Source organism: Micromesistius poutassou, assembly GCF_964030765.1.
Source record: "Micromesistius poutassou genome assembly, chromosome: 3".
NCBI lineage: Eukaryota > Metazoa > Chordata > Actinopteri > Gadiformes > Gadidae > Micromesistius > Micromesistius poutassou.
In genome coordinates this window covers 5,694,018-5,711,198 of record NC_140273.1, presented here as the reverse complement: position 1 = coordinate 5,711,198, position 17,181 = coordinate 5,694,018, and the positions used below count along the sequence as shown (strand labels likewise).

The window sequence follows — 17,181 nt, the reverse complement described above, 5'->3', positions numbered from 1 at the left end:
TTGTTTGTTTCCAGAGGAGAGGCACTCCGTTAAGTAAAGGAAATTTAAGAAAAAGTAAGATTCACTTCTCGATCGTCTACCGACGTTCGCGGCCTGCCAACGACCAACCTGCCTAGCTTTTTTGTTTTTCTCGCCTGTGAAAGCCTCGCCAACGAGAAGTGGAAGATTTGGTTTTAACTTTTTTGTTTGACATTCCGACAGTGTTTACGTTCGTATTTTTACTCAGTGGTAGACATTTTGTAAAAATAAATCGGTGGCAGACGTTTTGAGTTGTTTTTCGGGGTTGTTTTTCCGTTATTTTGTCACCATGGCTCGTATGAACCGCCCAGCTCCGGTGGAGATAACCTACAAGAACATGAGGTTCCTCATCACCCACAATCCCACCAACGCCACTCTGAACAAGTTCATAGAGGTGATGATCATCAAAGTAGCTAACTTAAAGTTGTAGCTCGCTGTAGTCTAATATAAGAGAGTTCTGCTCCATATGCCTGTTGGGTTTTAACGCAATCTGCACCATCGAGTGTCTTGAGTAAGTATCCCCTTCGTTTCTGTGGAAGAATCCTGATTAAAATTGGCCCATTGGCATTACTGATCCAATTTGGAGAACACAAATCCCTGACTAATAATGTCATTGCTAAATTATTACGGTAATTGTCAAAATGCGTATGAAGCAGTACTCTAGCTTATATTTGAAAACAGTCAAGCATGACAGTTCTCTTTAACATTTGGAAATGTATCAATTGAACCCACATCTGAATGCTCTTTCTGACATTGTGTGAAGCAGATGAAAAGTGTCTCATGGATCTAAATCTTTTGGGCAGAACGTAACCCTGACTGGTTTTAACCACAGGAGCTGAAGAAGTACGGCGTGAGTACAGTGGTCAGGGTCTGTGAAACCACCTACGACGCCGCACTCGTGGGGAAGGAGGGGATCCAAGTTCTGGTAAGACCCTATCCACACCAGACCCGGTCTACTTTAGACCAGGACCTCAACCAAACCAACCAAGAGGGCTTTATCTAAACATCCGCTTAACAATAAATCAAAACAATAAATCATATGAGTAGTAGTTTGTTGACAGAGTTTGATTAATCACCTTTCTAAACCAGCATTAAGAAAAAAAATCGTAATGCTTCTCCAGGATTGGCCGTTTGATGATGGAGCTCCGCCCTCTAGCCAGATCGTTGATGATTGGCTGAACCTCCTGAAGGTGAAGTTTCGTGAGGAGCCAGGATGCTGCGTGGCGGTCCACTGTGTCGCCGGCCTGGGACGGTAAACCTCCTCCGCCTTTTTACTTTTTAACCAAATGCTTGTCTAACAGTTAATTAATGCTTATTTCTTTCTTCGTATCTGTCAAACTTTGGTTGTCAATAAAATCCCACAGTGTCTCTGATGTGGTTATTCACATCATGGTGATGGAAGAAATATTTTCCTTTGTCCGCAAATCTTTTACGTGTTTGGGAACCATTCACTTTTTGAAAACAAACTAACCAAATGGTCAACAGTGCTAAGCTAGGTAATTATCCCATTTCAATAACGGCTTCAAACCAGTTTAAAACCCCATTTAAGTAGCCCACTAAAGCTCCCTAGCAGTCTTTATTTATTTCTTCCGGATTTTCTGCTGTGACAGCCACCATTCCCGTCTGGGAACAAATAACCCACATCACTAACATACACATTATCTTCAGCAATTCAAACGGCAATGGATTCTCCCTTTAGTCAGGAGGAGCCATGGATCCGGCAGCACAAGATTTGCATCGATACGGGGTCAATCAGTGGTTCATCAGCACAGTGTTTGTTGTGCCACCAGGCTAAAAGGTGTGTGTCTTTTTGCAGGGCTCCAGTTCTGGTGGCGCTCGCCCTGATCGAATGTGGGATGAAATATGAAGACGCTGTCCAGTTTATTCGACAGTAAGCTACTTAATGTACCTCATGGATGTATTTGTATTCAGAGGTTAAACGTTGACCTAATGAAGGGTACTACCTGTAGGCATTCCTAGAGCAAAATATGCCCTCTGGGTACTCTTACCTGCTCATTAATGACGTGTAGCTAATCAAATAATCACTGTGTGTCGTCGTGGATTAGTATTTGAAGGCCAGAAAACACTTTAAAATGAAGTGGTCCAGTTTTAAATCAATGTGTAAGCTACCATTAGTTAAAGCCGTTCTCTCTTTGGCCACCAGGAGGCGCAGGGGTGCGTTCAACAGCAAGCAGCTCTTCTACCTGGAGAAATATCGTCCAAAGCTGCGCCTTCGCTTCAAAGATTCCAACGGCCATCGTAATAACTGCTGCATCCAGTAGAGCAAGACCTGCAGGCCACACTCCAACCTTTCATGTTCAGTAAAAGTAAAAACAAAAAAAGCTAAATTTAATCTTGCTATCTTCTTACCTGGCAGTCAATGTGTTGAAGTGTTTCCTTTGGAGAGTTTCCCTTTCCACTTTCAAGTGTCCGAAAACAAAGCTAAACACACACTAAGCCGTGTGACAGTGGGTTCTGGAGGGCGCAGAATCTTCGTAGGTATTGTGTAGGTTCCCTCCAAACTGTAGTTTGTTGCGTTCTGTGCAGATGCATCCCCCTTATTTTAGGATTGATCCTTGGTCTTTGGCGTTCTCTCAGAATGTGCAAAACAAAAATAGTTTTTTTGGGTTACCATTTGAATTCTGTACCTTGTTCAGTTCAAGGGTGAGGTGTGAACTGAGAGAGGTTGGCCTTCCTTGAAATCTGCTGGTTCATCCATTAATGCCTTACAGACGAACGAAGGCCATGGATTTCCTCCACTCCTGGCATTTGAAAAAAAGGTTTTCATTTTTCTACTTGAAACAGAAAAAAATAGTTGCCTTTGTCTTGTGCAGGAAGTCAAAAACACTAAAGCTCTTTCAGTGACTATTTTTAATATCTAATGCTTAACTGTCGCTATATTCGTCTGGTTGGGATCTCCCAACTCCTCTATCAAACATTTTGTTGACTATAATTAACTGCCACGTCAAATGTGATTTTATTTTAAATTTTACTTTTTGCTTCAAACTGGAATTCAGACGTCTGCTATATTTTGTATGCCTTTTTATTTGATGTTCGTAACTTAAGATACTTGGATACTTGATGATTTTATGTATTTGAAAATGTGTACTATTGTTAGGTTGGCTATTTATACTATCAATGGATGTGTGTTTTAGTACAGTGAGCAACACATTGTACCCGTTCACCAACTTTAGGAGTACATTAAAATGATACACTGAAAGTCCATTGTTGTGTATCTTGTTGTCTGTTTCTCAAAACATACAATCACACTGATAACGAAGTCCCTCGTACAAGAGCAACTGAGTATCCCCTACTTGATGTAATCGTGGTATGCGTTTGATAGAGATGGGCGTCAAGACCTCCAACCTCAATAAATGGCTACTTTCAACAAAACATTACAATTATATCTTAACATAATCAATATAGTGTTATGCCATTCAACACATTTACAAATGTATAGATTAAAGGGTGACTTGTTCTACATACGTCATGGGTTTTGAGCGTTGGCTGTAAGTGGCTCCCTCTTGTGGAGGCTTTTCAATGTACCCTGCTTTCAAACAAACGCATCCAAAGCCAAGCAGACGGAAATGACGTTACCATTATGGCCATGTCTTGTTTTTTATGAATTAAAACAAAACATGCAAGAGGTTATCAAAATGTGTTTATTTCATTTGTACAAGTTGTTGATGCCACATTGGATCTTGATAAAATAAATAGGGTGTCATCATATAAAAACAGATAGGTCTGCTTAAAAACCACGCCAGAATCAAAATTCATTACTCTACAATGGGAGGGAACGGGTTGTGATTGGAAACAAAACAAAGATAGGCCTACTCACAAAACAAAATTCTCATTTGGTGGTATTGTTTCATAGGATTGCAATATTGACACATTTACACAAACACACAGAATACATGTCCCACCTGTTGGGCCAGGATTGCTTTTGGGACGTCAACGTAATACATAGACCCCTTGATAACGAAGTCCTCCCAACCACAGGGGGTGCTATCCCTTTTACAGTACAAATGATGACAAAGCTGGGGTGAGAAAATAAAAGGGTTATGGTTGTCTTTCTGTGATACTCTGACGGCTACCACTAGCTCTGTTTCAGAGAGTTGTTGTAAAACAGCAAGTGAGGTGTACAAGGACTGGGCTGTAGTTCAACATGATGGTTTATCACCTCTTATGGGTTCAGCATTGGCACAAAAGTAACATTGTCAAATTAGCATTTATTTCAATTAACCTCAGTTTGATACCTTAAAATGTTTATTTTCATTTATTAGCAGATATTCTGTGATACACGTTGATATTGTGCAGAATTCCCAACACTAGACTTCCAAATCACCCAGCCAACCGATCCAAACAGAGACCCAACATGGGGTCACAGCCCATGAGAGACATGACGCACGCTATGCACCCACTTTAAGTCTCTCAGGCTCTCTTCCTGGCTCCGTCACGGCCTGGGGCCCCTACATCTCAGAGGGGCCCTTCGTCCCGGGGTCCTTGTCCGACACCGCGGACGCCACCATGGCCATGACGCACTGTGAGGACTCGCAGTACCCGTTGGAGCCGGCCGGGCCGGGGGGGCCCGGTACCCCGGGGAGCCCAGCGGCACCGCGAGGGCCGCGGAGCCCATCACGCCCGTGGCTCCCGTAGGCTGGTCGACCAGGGTCCCCTGGAGGGGGAGGAGCAGAGGGTCAGCAGGTCAGACACCCAGCAGGTCAGTAGGTCAGACACCCAGCAGGTCAGACACCCAGCAGGTCAGTAGGTCAGACACCCAGCAGGTCAGACACCCAGCAGGTCAGTAGGTCAGACACCCAGCAGGTCATTAGGTCAGACACCCAGCAGGTCAGTAGGTCAGACACCCAGCAGGTCATTAGGTCAGACACCCAGCAGGTCAGACACCCAGCAGGTCAGTAGGTCAGACACCCAGCAGGTCAGTAGGTCAGACACCCAGCAGGTCAGTAGGTCAGACACCCAGCGGGTCAGAAGGTCAGACACCCAGCAGGTCATTAGGTCAATAGGTCAGACACCCAGCAGGTCAGACACCAGACAGATTTCATCCATGCCTGGGTCCATAGAGTAGGATTCTGCAGTGTCGTGCTAAGGGGGTTTGATTCCCAGCTGAAGGATGCTGGCTTCAAACCCCCATATCTGCAGTCTGCCTGTAGGCATCCTACAGATACCTAGTCAAGTAGGATAAAGTGTGAGTGAGTGAGTGAGTGTGTGTGTATATCTACGGGATGTTAACAGTTACCTGTGAGGCCCGGAGCTCCAGGGGCTCCTTTAGGTCCTCTGGCCGTAGGTCCCCGATCACCTCGGTCTCCCGTGTCACCTGTAGGAGGGACAGATGGACATCACGTTACAAAACCGTCTTCTGCTAGGTCCTCACTACACAACGCCCCAGAGGTCCTGTCCCTGTCCCCTTATTGTGTATACAGACATCTTCTTGGTATATTTTTAGTGTTTTGTTGTGAAAGTCTTTAATAGTTCTGTACTTCTTGACTGCCAAATTCCTCATCTCAGATTATTTACGTACATCGTATATATGAAAATTGTGAAAGTGAAATTGAAACTAACCTTTGGGGCCCTTGCGACCGAGAAGGCCCGGTGGGCCCTTGAGGCCGGGCAGGCCTCTGGCTCCCGAATGTCCTGGGAATCCATTCTGTCCGGAGGATCCGGGAGGCCCCGGGGGACCTGGGGGTCCCTGGATCCCAGAGATGCCCGACTCAGGTCTGGTGAGGCTGGCGGCCAGCTGGGCCAGCTGCTCTGTGGCACACAGGAAAACCTCCACCGTTACACTCAGAGCATGCAATGATGATAAAACTATAATAGTATTATGACTATCATGACTATTAGGATTATGTAATACGATCCAGACCTCTTCTATATAGACTGGAGGACCAGAACTCCTTACCTTGCATCACCCTCCTGCAGACCTGTTTGATGTGGGAGTCCGTGGGTACCTTTCCCTGAGGAGCGAGAAAGCACAACCAGCCAGGTTGGTTATTGCTCCGCTAGCGTGGGTTGCATGAGAGGCTTAACATGAAGTAACAGTCACTACCGGTTTGGTTTATCTGGGGTTTGATGGTCCGTCTGTCCATCTGTCCGTCTGTAACCTGCTCGAGGGCTGGGTTGGGCCTTCAAGACCTGACTGGGCATGGTCTAGGATCTAGGCTAGGCTGAACCCAGACCTGACTGGGCATGGTCTCAGGTCTAGGCTAGGCTGAACCCAGACCTGACTGGGCATGGTCTCAGGTCTAGGCTAGGCTGAACCCAGACCTGACTGGGCATGATCTAGGGTCTAGGCTGGACTGGGCTGAACCCAGAACTGACGGCATGATGTTCTAGGGTCTAGCTGGGCTTAACCAAGACCTGACTGGGCATGGTATAGGGCAGGGCTATTTAACCTCCTTAACAAGTGGGCCAAAAAGTAAAACCACTGGGGGTTCAGGGGCCACACATACAGTAAAACTATGTCTATGAATCGCTACAAATAAATCTTACTTAAAGTGTTAACTTAATAGATATAGTACTACTACATGGAATAAACTTGTCAGACGCATTCCTTTCTTCGCTTTTAATCGTATCATTATAACATTTTTTGTTAATAAATATTTGTCGGCCCATTCGCTTTTGAATTGGCGATTTTCACAATCAATCATATGTTTTTTTGGCTTGGAGAGAGACATCTTGAAGTGTGTTAGCCTAGCTAAAGTGACTTTCTCCGTGGCCCTCCAGCATAAAATGCAACGTGAGCTTGACTGAGCAAATAGCAAGTGCAGACAGAGCCTTATAGGCATGTCTATGACAGATTTAATTCATTTGTTTTATTTATCATATTACAGTGTTATATGATAAATAAAACGTTTATATAAAATGTTTATATATTACACTGTAATATGATAAATAAAACAAATGCAAACCAAAAAAATAAAAAAATAAAACAATTAGCATTTTTTTGGGGGGGGTTTTGCAGGCAATCTCTTGCGGGCCAGAAAAAAAATAAGAAGGGCCGTATTTGGCCCACGGGCCGCTAGTTGAATAGGCCTGGTCTAGGGTCTAGGCTGGGCTTAACCCAGACTTGATTGGGCATGGTCTAGGGTCTAGGCTTGGCTGAACCCAGACCTGATTGGGCATGGTCTAGGGTCTAGGCTGGGCTGAACCCATACCTGATTGGGCATGGTCTAGGCACTATGCTGGACTAACACTGGGACTTTGAGGGTAGAGCATCCAGGGTCAGACTAGACTAGAGTCTAGAGTCTTCAGTCTAACAGGAAGTACAGAACCAACAGAACTCACGGCTGGGCCCTGGGTTCCCGGCACCCCTGGGACTCCTCGGTCTCCCTGCATCCCCCGGGGCCCGGGCTGGCCAGGCTTGCCCTCCTTCCCCTGCTGGCCGCGGCCCCCCTCAGGCCCCTTGTTCCCGGTCTCCCCTGGACGACCCGTCTGGAACATAACAACAGATGATGTCAGACCTCTGGGATTGGCTTAGACTCCTGGCTAAAGACTCATTGGCTGACAGCATAAGGAAGTGCACTGTAAATATAACTTATGTTTATATTAATGTTCTTCCTAGACAAACATTGAATGAATGCATTGTTATTATGTTTCCGTTATTATTAATTACTATTACGAATGGAGGAAGTACATTGTTATACTAGTGGAAGTAGTGTTTGGTTCAGCGGATGTAAAATTTTCTACCAGTGGAATTACATTGATATACCAGTGGAAGTGAATAGTTATACCAATGGCAATTGCCAATCTAGCACTGGTGCTGGCATTTTACTACAATTAGAACAACTATACTACAGTAGTACTCCAGTACTAATCAAGTTATACTACAGTAATACCATGATTATACTCCAGATATAGTTAACTCGTTATACTCAAGTGTTTCAACAGTTATACTCCACTTATACTGCAGTTATAATACAGTGTTTCTACAGTTATGCAATAGTTATACTACAGTTAGGCCCTGTCCCATTTCTCCCCCCTTAAAACTTCCACTTGGTTTGGAGTGCCCTCAACAGTAAATCTTCCACTTCGTTTTAAGCCTGCATCGGACCTCACTACGTTTTGAGGGTTGATTATAAGGGCAAAATAGCACTCCCCCTTGCTCCCTATAGTAATGGGACACCCTACCCCTACACGAGAACGTGCAAAATCTAGGGTTAGGGCAAAAATCTAGTGTTAGGGGAGGTATTGGGACGGGGCTTTAAACTCGTTATACTCCAGGTATACCCATCAACGTACCGATCCCTTCTCTCCGAGTTCACCCTGTTCGCCCTGAGGAAGAGGAGACAGAATGATCACAACAAGACCAAACACCTTAGGGACAACCATCACTGACTCTCTTCATAGGAGTACAAAAGATTCACAGAACACTAGTTCTGACACACACACACACACACACACACACACATACACACACACACACACACACACACCGACAGAAAGACAGACAGACAGGGTTGATAGCTAGTGTGATAGAGTGATACTTACTAATTCTCCCTTGTCGCCAGAGGTTCCCTCTGACCCCATGGACCCCTGAAAAAGGACACGTCATCAAGTGTGTGTGTGTGTGCGTGTGTGTGTGTGTGTATGAATGTGAGTGTGTGTGAGGGGGGGGGCTCATTTTGACATATGACATACCTGCTCTCCCACTGGGCCATCAAGACCGATTGCACCCTGAAATAAAGAGAGGAGGCATGAAAAACATCCACATGTTAGTATTCACCTCATTTTCATGAGGATTTATGTAACCAGAGAAAATGTTCAATGGACAAATAAATGGTTTAGTTTTTAGTTTTACAGTTTAAAATAATGTGTTATCCAAATAATTACACATTTTATAAAATACTTAGAAACCATTCGGTTCTGAATACCAACTAGCCCTCAGCATGAGGCCCCTTACCCTCTCTCCAGTCTGCCCGAAGTAACCAGCAGGACCTGGTAGTCCTGGGAACCCAAGGTCCCCTTTACCACCCTGCGGACACACACACACACACACACACACACACACACACACACACACACACACACACACACACACACACACACACACACACACACACACACAAACAGACACACACAAACACACACACCATATCAAAACACTGGATTTACTGTGCAAAACTGACCACGTTTGCAGGAGGGTACATAATCATGTGAAGTTTTGTGAAGTTGAAAAAAAGGTTGGTGGTGGTGGTGGGGACTACTGGGGGGTGTCAGAGGGGCAGGATGGAGTTCAGGCCCTCCCAGGGAACAGAGGGATCCTTCAGAAACTTCTCAGCGTGGTTTCCTGCCCCCCTCCCCCCGAGGGCCCATGGATCGCTGCTGCTACAGCCCATCATGTGTACTCGCAGGGGCCCCAAGCCCAAGGCTCCTACCATGTTTATAGAAGACATATGACACCTAATCTTGCATTTTCTAACCACTGACTCCACCTAGGAGCAGCAGATGTTGGAGGTGAGAAGGCACTTCCTGCTGGATCTTCCTGATGTTGACTTATGCATACAGGGAGCTGGACAGTAGTATGACGCATACATGAAGCTGGACAGTAGGATGATGGGTACAGGAAGCTGGACAGAAGTATGATGCATACAGGGAGCTTGACAGAAGTATTATGCATACAGGGAGCTGGACAGAAGTATGATGCATACAGGGAGCTGGACAGTCGTATGACGCATACATGAAGCTGGACAGTAGTATGATGCGTTCAGGAAGCTGGACAGTAGAATGATGTATACATGAAGCTGGACAGTAGAATGATGTATACATGAAGCTGGACAGTAGTATGATGGGTACCGGAAGCTGCAAAGTAGTATGATTCAAACAGGAAGCTGGAAAGTAGTATGACGCATACAGGAAGCTGGACAGTAGTAATGAAACGTACAGGAAGCTGGACAGGGGTTATGTATCTTTTTTCTTTTTTATATTTTGTCATGCTTTATGATAGAGTGAGATAGACAGGAAGGTATGGGAGAGAGAGGGGTGGACATGCAGCAAAGGAACATGGCAGGAAGCTAACCCGGGTCGCTGCAGCCAGGAGGGAGGGGGGGGGTTATATATCTTTAAAGGTGTGATGCAGTTTGATGCTAAATCTTCACTTTTATTGTTCACTCTCTTTCTTCAAAGCCTGTATTGTCCTTACCTCTTTGTAATCCACATTATTGTTGTAAAATAGCTTTCATTCTAAATATCTACATGAAGGGCATGAAGCTATGCAATACTGATAATGCAATTCTGAAGCTCATTCTGTACTGCAGTATTTATTTGTGGATGTTTATTGTTGTTTTAAATAAAGGTAGCTAGTAACTGTGAATACCTTGATCAACACACAGTTGATCAAATGCAGCAAGCTACTTCTGGAAAGTTTGAGGTCAGTCTGAAATGTCACCCTGAATTCCAGTTAAGTTTGTGGTGTCACAGGTCTCAATACATAGTGCCCAGTCTTGTTCAAACTTGAACTGATTTTAAGTCATACATTAATGTAATAGTTAAAAGGGCTCATGGTACCTTATTTAAATGAGAGTGTGTTTTCTTGTGTGTGTCAATTTACTTTCAGATCTCCACCAAAAACCAAGCATGTGGGTAGCTTTGTCGCAACCAAAACCAATGAGCTGAATTCTCAATGTAATTATTATTGGTAACTGCTCTGGTAACTGCTCTTAAGAATGCAGTGCATTATTGCATGCCATGGCACAGTTCTCTATCATCAAGGTTGATTACCTGAAATATACAAAAAAGTAGCTGTGTGCACATCCCACCTTCTGGCCAAGGTGCAGGACAAATAAAGTAATATAGAGTGAAAGAAATGTAATGTCCACAGCACTGATTAAGCTCCCATATTATTTTTATAAAATCGTTTTTCGAGCTTAATCAGTGCTGCGGACATTACATTTCTCTGATTACCTGAAATATCAATCTCAATATCAATATCAATCTCTTGCTCTGATACTCTCTCTCTCTCTCTTTCTCACTGATACTCTCTATTTCTCTCTGATAATCTCTCTCTCTCTCTCTCTCTCTCTCTCTCTCTCTCTCTCTCTCTCTCTCTCTCTCTTTCTCTCTCTCTCTCTACTTACTCTAGGTCCTGGAGATCCAGATGGCCCATCAGGCCCTCGCACTCCTCGCTCGCCCTGTATATAAAACAAAATAAAGCTTCAAACACAAAGTGAAATCAACAGAAACAAGAAGTAAGTGTAGTGTACAGATTACTTGGCTTTTGTGTTGATTGATATTTTATTGTCATTTTATTTATTTTTGTTTCTTTGGTTCCTCTCTTGTGCTCCATGACACTCCAAAGTACTTTCAAGTCCCATTATAACTTATAAAATCACTAATAAAATCATACAAGGACTGCATGCTGGAGATTATCTCCTGCTGTAGGGGTACTCACAGGTCCACCTCGCGCTCCAACAGGTCCAACTTCTCCTTGCTCGCCACGCTCACCCTTCACACAAAGACAACATGAAATACACATTACCCCATTACCCTGTTACCAATAATCACCCATTACCCAATCATTTGAGTCATATTTGACTTGTGGCCCACTTACTGATTTTCCAGGAGACCCCATGAGTCCAACTGATCCTGGATCACCAGTGACACCCTGTAACAATCAGGAACACAGCACGCAGTCAATCTATGGCCAACCTGACGGATTCACTCAGATGTCCACTGCTCCTGCAGACAAACTTTGGAGCCTACCTTCAGGCCGCCTGCGCCTTTCGGCCCGTAAGCTCCTGGTAAACCCTACATGAGAGGAAATAATAAAGACAATTAAGTTAGGATTTGTAGGATCACGCCTCAATAAAAGGTAGAATGATGTTGGTGTTCATACTTACAGGAAGTCCTGTTTGTCCTGCCTCTCCAGGACCGCCATTCTTTCCTGGGATACCCTATAATTGGACACCAGGAGAAGGTTATGCAATCATACTCTTGTTCCTTTAAAACGTCTGCTGATGGGTTCTAGTAAGCACCCATGCCACCTTTTTCAAGCCACTCCATCACACTTGGGTCTACCTTTGCTGCTATGGCCATGGTTACTTCTGCTATGCTACTGCTACTATTGTTACCATGCTGACTACTTTTGCTATTACTACTACTATCACTACTTCTACTGTTGTTCAACTACTTCAGAATATGGAAGAGCACCTCGGCCCAAAAACCCCAATAAGGAAGGTCTGTCTTCCTGGATCAGTCAATGTTGTACGATTATTTGATGGCTTTCTTGTAACACTCAAGAACATATACATTAATGTATCTCCCAAAATACAATGTTAATGTACCTTAGAGGCCGGCAGTCCAGGGATTCCCTCGCGACCATCAGGCCCTGGAAGGCCCTGGTGATGGGGGGGAGCAGAGTTGAAGATGTTAAAGCAGATGGAGGTGGACACAGGCGTGTTAGCTCCTATGCACTGAGATAGACCCACTTACAGCTTCTCCTTTTGGCCCCGGAACGCCCCTGATTCCACCCGGACCTACAGCCCCCTGGACACAATCACAGAGAAGATAACTTGTCAGGAAAGTCAGTGTCTTCATGACCCTATCATAGCTAAGCGATCAGTCCAGCCATCAGGAGAGAGACAACATGACATGTGGCTAGACTAACATACAGTACAGAATACATTTATGAAAGGACATATCAAGAAATGAATGTGCATAAGAAGTCAGACCAGCAGCGTTATCGTTGAGCTTGTGCTTGGCCTTTGGTCTAGTCAACAGTGACTAACTAGGTCTTCAGACACCATCATTGTGGCTCTTTCGAGAAGGGTTCAGAGCCGTTCGAGTGTCACTACTCACCTGGCTTCCCTTCGGTCCCATCTCGCCGACGGCTCCCCTCTGCCCGGGATCACCCTGGGAACACAGACATCTGGCTTATTCACTACAGAAGTCACAGCTGAACCATGAAGACGCAAAGAAATGATGACAATGAAACATGAAAAGAAACATGGCCACGTACATGGTGTCCTTGGATGCCCTGAGGGCCACCATCCCCTAACTTCCCACGAACGCCCTGTTTCATGGAAGAGTGAGGTTTGAGTCAGTTCAGGTTCTGATCACTTTATTGTCCATCAACGGTGACAGAAATTCATCTTTGATGGAGCTCGCATAAAACCACACAGACAGCAGACAAACATTTCCACCATCAACTTATTCAGTTCCCCCCTGTTATCATGGGGCAGGACAGCATCACTGCCTTCAGTGAAGTTGGTTAATGCGGTGGCTTGGACTGGGTGTCCTCTCTGTGAGTCCAAGGAGTCAGGAACCCCCTGAGGACAATGTGGTCTGCTTACTTGATCCCCTTTGGACCCCACTATTCCGGTGATCCCTCTCTTCCCGCCTGGGCCCTAGAAACCACCCATCAGACAGACGGAGGAGGGGGACAGACAGATGGACATGTTAATATACGTTGGTAAACCTGAACAGACGACATGTTGATGAGGTTTACAGAGACAACGGTGAGGTAGTTTACCGGTAGTCCTTGTGTGCCGACGTCCCCTGGAGCTCCTTGATTGCCCTCCTCTCCCTGCGGAGGTACAAGCAAATGTCACGAACGTGATGCATTGTCTTATGACGGAAAGAGGTGCCTTCCACTAGCAAAGCATCTAGCTTTGGGATTAGCAGTAGACGGGAGGTTACCTTGTGTCCTTGCTTTCCTGGCTCACCAGACTCTCCCTTGACTCCTTTGTGGCCCTAGAAGCAGAATCCGAAACAGAATCCAAGTCCTCCAAATTATGTGAGATCCCTCCCAGTTAGTAGGAGGGAGACTTTTAGAATTACAAAAACTCAATAACAGTGTTCTGTCCATTTGCACTGGCTGTGCAACTGTGTGATGCTAACTACCGTAGCTCGGCTGGGCGGATGGTGTGAATGGGAGGGGTTTAGAAGTGTCAATAGTGATAATCTTGTGAACAAAAAGATAGGTACGGGCCGGCCAGTACCTTATTTGTTCAATAAATCAGTTATAGGATGTACATTTATTGATAACATTATTGAAATAACTATCAATCATCATTGACTACAGATTTGTCCAGGTCTTTTTAAGCTACAAGCTAGTTAAAATGCTACGTATTGCAACTTTAAACGGATTAACAAAAAACACAATGCAATGACATGAATACAGAATGAACTTGCATGTGTAAGTCTTCCAGGACATTGGGTTGTGTGAGTGTGTTTCACTCACCTTCATTCCAGGGAGACCTGAATGTCCATTGAGGCCAGCAGGGCAGGCATTGGGGCACTGAAACACAAGAGATCAGTCGGTCCCAGAAAAGCCCCGCCCACTAGGGTGCGCCACCCAATTACCTGATATAGCATGCATAGCAAACGGCTAACCATGTTTCCAGCTAATGCATTTAACCCGGACTGAGCTATCACTCTCTGCTTCACTAACTGCTTCTCAAGCTCAAACAGGTAAGTTCTCTATTAGTTTCCCAGTAAATAGTTTCACAGTATCATTCTCCAGCTTAACCTTCTTATTCCAGGTAAAGGACTCTAGAGGTCAGAAAATGTCTAGAGGTAATACATCCAGTAATATGCACTTCCTTAATGTGTTAAGAAGGGTTTAGTGGGCACAATTTGTGGGCATTACTGTTTCAACATAATTTTCACCTTTAGTAGGGTGCGGAATGTGTGAAATAATGTAGCGTATGTATTCATACATTGTATACAATATCCCTACATAAGGGTGAAACTTACCAGCTCTTCCCCTCCATAAACTCCTGGGGGACCCTATGAGGAAATAAGTAGAAATCAGAGGTGACATTTGGTAGTGGAGATCCATATACCCCAGTTAACCCACCAACCCATCCATCCACCCAGTTACGATCCATCCACCCACCCATTTATCCATCCATCCATCCATCCATCCATCCATCCATCCATCCATCGACCCATCCACCAATCTATCCATTAATTCATCCATCCATCCATCCATCCATCAGGTGGTCACATGGAGGTAATTTGATACTTACCCTGGTTCCAACTGGACCGGACAGACCCACTGACCCTCTCTTCCCAGAGTCACCCTGCAACAGACCAGGAGAAGGAGGTCACGCTGCCATCAGCACAGAGACTACAGAGACTACAGATACTACAGACACTAGATACACTATAGACACTACAGACACTTCAGACACTACACTTTAGGCAATATAGACAATATAACTAGACTAGAGGCAATACAGATACTACAAACACCAGAGGCACTATAGACATTACAGACTCTAGAGAAACTATAGAGATAACAGAGACTACAGACACGTTGACTACATTAATACACTACAGACACTGCAGACACCATGACAAACTGTATACACTACAGACCCTACAGACACTATGACTACATGAATACTCTACATACACTGCAGACACCATGACAAAATGCATACACTACAGACTCTACAGACAGTAGAGGCCCATACACACTTCAGACAACCGGACTACAACACAACTTCTGGAGCGTTATGAACATTGCCTAAAGTGAAGAGCATGAGCCAACTGCCTGAGAGGATGTGAAGTATGTTAACTATAACAACAACATAAGAACCAGCGTGGCTTGGATTACTTACAGGAGGTCCAATCTTGCCCAGTTCACCAGGAAGTCCGTCGGTTCCTGGAAGCCCCTGAAACACAAGCCTCACCTGTTAACTTAGTGTATCAGACCCGAAGTTGAGACACAACCAAGACCCTCCAATTCAGTTGCTTGATGGTGTATACACTATAGGTACAGTAGGCTACCAATCCACACTTTTTGCAAGGTAGAGATATTTCCAGGGTCAGGCTATTACACTGGCGGAATTGCATACAAACCAGTAGACTTCAGCCTTGATGATGATTCCATCCAATGGTGAATTAAAACTACTATGAAAGCATTGCTGCTGCATGGGACTTTCATCCTATACCCTCAATACCTTATATTAATACTCTGGGTACACCCAATATCCCTTGTATAGATAAATATACTGGGTACACCTTCTATACCTTCTATAAATATACTGGGTACACCTTCTATAACTTATATACATATACTGGGTATACCCTCTATACCTTCTATAAATAAACTGGGTACACCTTCTATACCTTATATAAATATACTGGGTACACCTATACCTTATATAAAAATAAACCCTCCAATATAAGGTATATTGGATCTACACAGGGTCTAAAGCAATCTATACGCCAGAATACTCACGTCAAGACCGTCCTCTCCATCCCCCTGAGTGGAGAAGACAAGCAAGAGTTAGCAGACTTCAGGATGCTAAAGTGACAATAGGTTTGATTTTTCTCTATCGGTTGCTAGCATTTACTCTGCAGAATTAAACACTTATGCTGCGGGCCATGAGAATGCCCAGGAAAGTCAAGGCATATTGGGTATTTAAATAATGATGATTATTATTATGGGATGATTTATGATGTCCTACCATCTCCCCGATTGGTCCTCGAGCTCCAGCTTCACCCTGGTAACCACATCAACAAAGATATAATTAACACCCTAACACAGATACTGTAATAACGTATATAATTACTATACAGTACAATACATTATTACTGTGTGTAATAACATAGTATTAACTGTCTTTAACTGTATGTAATAATATACAAATAAATGGTTGTGGGTAATAACATAGTAATAACTGATTGTAGGTAATAACATACTAATAACTGGTTGAATGTAATAACATACCAATAACTTGTATGTAATAACATAGTAATAACTGGTTGTAGGTAATAACATAGTAATAACTGGTTGTGGGTAATAACATAGTAATAACTGGTTGTATGTAATAACATACTAATAACTGGCTGTATGTAATAACATAGCAATAACTGGCTGTATGTAATAACATAGTAATAACTGGTTGTATGTAATAACATACTAATAACTGGTTGTATGTAATAACATACCTTCGGTCCCTTCTTCCCAGTGGCGCCAGAAGCACCGCTTGGTCCTACTGGTCCCTAAGAAGGAAGAGGTCGCCTGTTAACCCCATGACATCATCAACCATGAACCCTGACACTCTGAAGAACGGTAAAACATTGCTGAATTTAGTTAATTTATTTATATTTATATATTGACACCCAAAATCACTGTCTACGATTAATAAAGTGCCATTGTATCTTATCTCTTAGAAAGGTTTGATTACTCATGGC

General features: G+C 44.0%; 2 protein-coding genes across 2 annotated transcripts in view; one reads left to right on the top strand and one right to left on the bottom strand.

Annotated features, from left to right (window-relative positions):
- The first annotated feature begins 280 nt into the window (after positions 1–280).
- On the top strand, positions 281–3,186 carry ptp4a1 (protein tyrosine phosphatase 4A1). The gene is made up of 5 exons (XM_084464929.1): positions 281–412; positions 851–943; positions 1,140–1,270; positions 1,835–1,909; positions 2,183–3,186. The coding sequence occupies exons 1-5, from the start codon at positions 308–310 to the stop codon at positions 2,298–2,300; spliced, it is 522 nt and encodes a 173-aa protein (XP_084321055.1). The 5' UTR covers positions 281–307; the 3' UTR covers positions 2,301–3,186.
- Positions 3,187–4,487: 1,301 nt separating this feature from the next.
- Positions 4,488–17,181, bottom strand: part of col9a1a (collagen, type IX, alpha 1a) — a gene marked incomplete at both ends in the record, with an annotated part of 15,076 nt that continues 2,382 nt past the window's right edge. The window contains 27 exons of the mRNA XM_084465387.1: positions 4,488–4,693; positions 5,276–5,353; positions 5,599–5,787; positions 5,936–5,990; positions 7,321–7,467; positions 8,275–8,307; positions 8,524–8,568; positions 8,674–8,709; positions 8,936–9,007; positions 11,109–11,162; positions 11,423–11,476; positions 11,582–11,635; positions 11,734–11,778; positions 11,871–11,924; positions 12,315–12,368; positions 12,463–12,516; positions 12,829–12,882; positions 13,323–13,376; positions 13,502–13,555; positions 13,669–13,722; positions 14,213–14,269; positions 14,728–14,760; positions 15,003–15,056; positions 15,600–15,653; positions 16,223–16,246; positions 16,452–16,487; positions 16,936–16,989. Of these exons, the coding sequence (XP_084321513.1) occupies positions 4,488–4,693; positions 5,276–5,353; positions 5,599–5,787; positions 5,936–5,990; positions 7,321–7,467; positions 8,275–8,307; positions 8,524–8,568; positions 8,674–8,709; positions 8,936–9,007; positions 11,109–11,162; positions 11,423–11,476; positions 11,582–11,635; positions 11,734–11,778; positions 11,871–11,924; positions 12,315–12,368; positions 12,463–12,516; positions 12,829–12,882; positions 13,323–13,376; positions 13,502–13,555; positions 13,669–13,722; positions 14,213–14,269; positions 14,728–14,760; positions 15,003–15,056; positions 15,600–15,653; positions 16,223–16,246; positions 16,452–16,487; positions 16,936–16,989 (1,758 nt within the window). The remainder of the gene's footprint in view (positions 4,694–5,275; positions 5,354–5,598; positions 5,788–5,935; positions 5,991–7,320; positions 7,468–8,274; positions 8,308–8,523; positions 8,569–8,673; positions 8,710–8,935; positions 9,008–11,108; positions 11,163–11,422; positions 11,477–11,581; positions 11,636–11,733; positions 11,779–11,870; positions 11,925–12,314; positions 12,369–12,462; positions 12,517–12,828; positions 12,883–13,322; positions 13,377–13,501; positions 13,556–13,668; positions 13,723–14,212; positions 14,270–14,727; positions 14,761–15,002; positions 15,057–15,599; positions 15,654–16,222; positions 16,247–16,451; positions 16,488–16,935; positions 16,990–17,181) is intronic.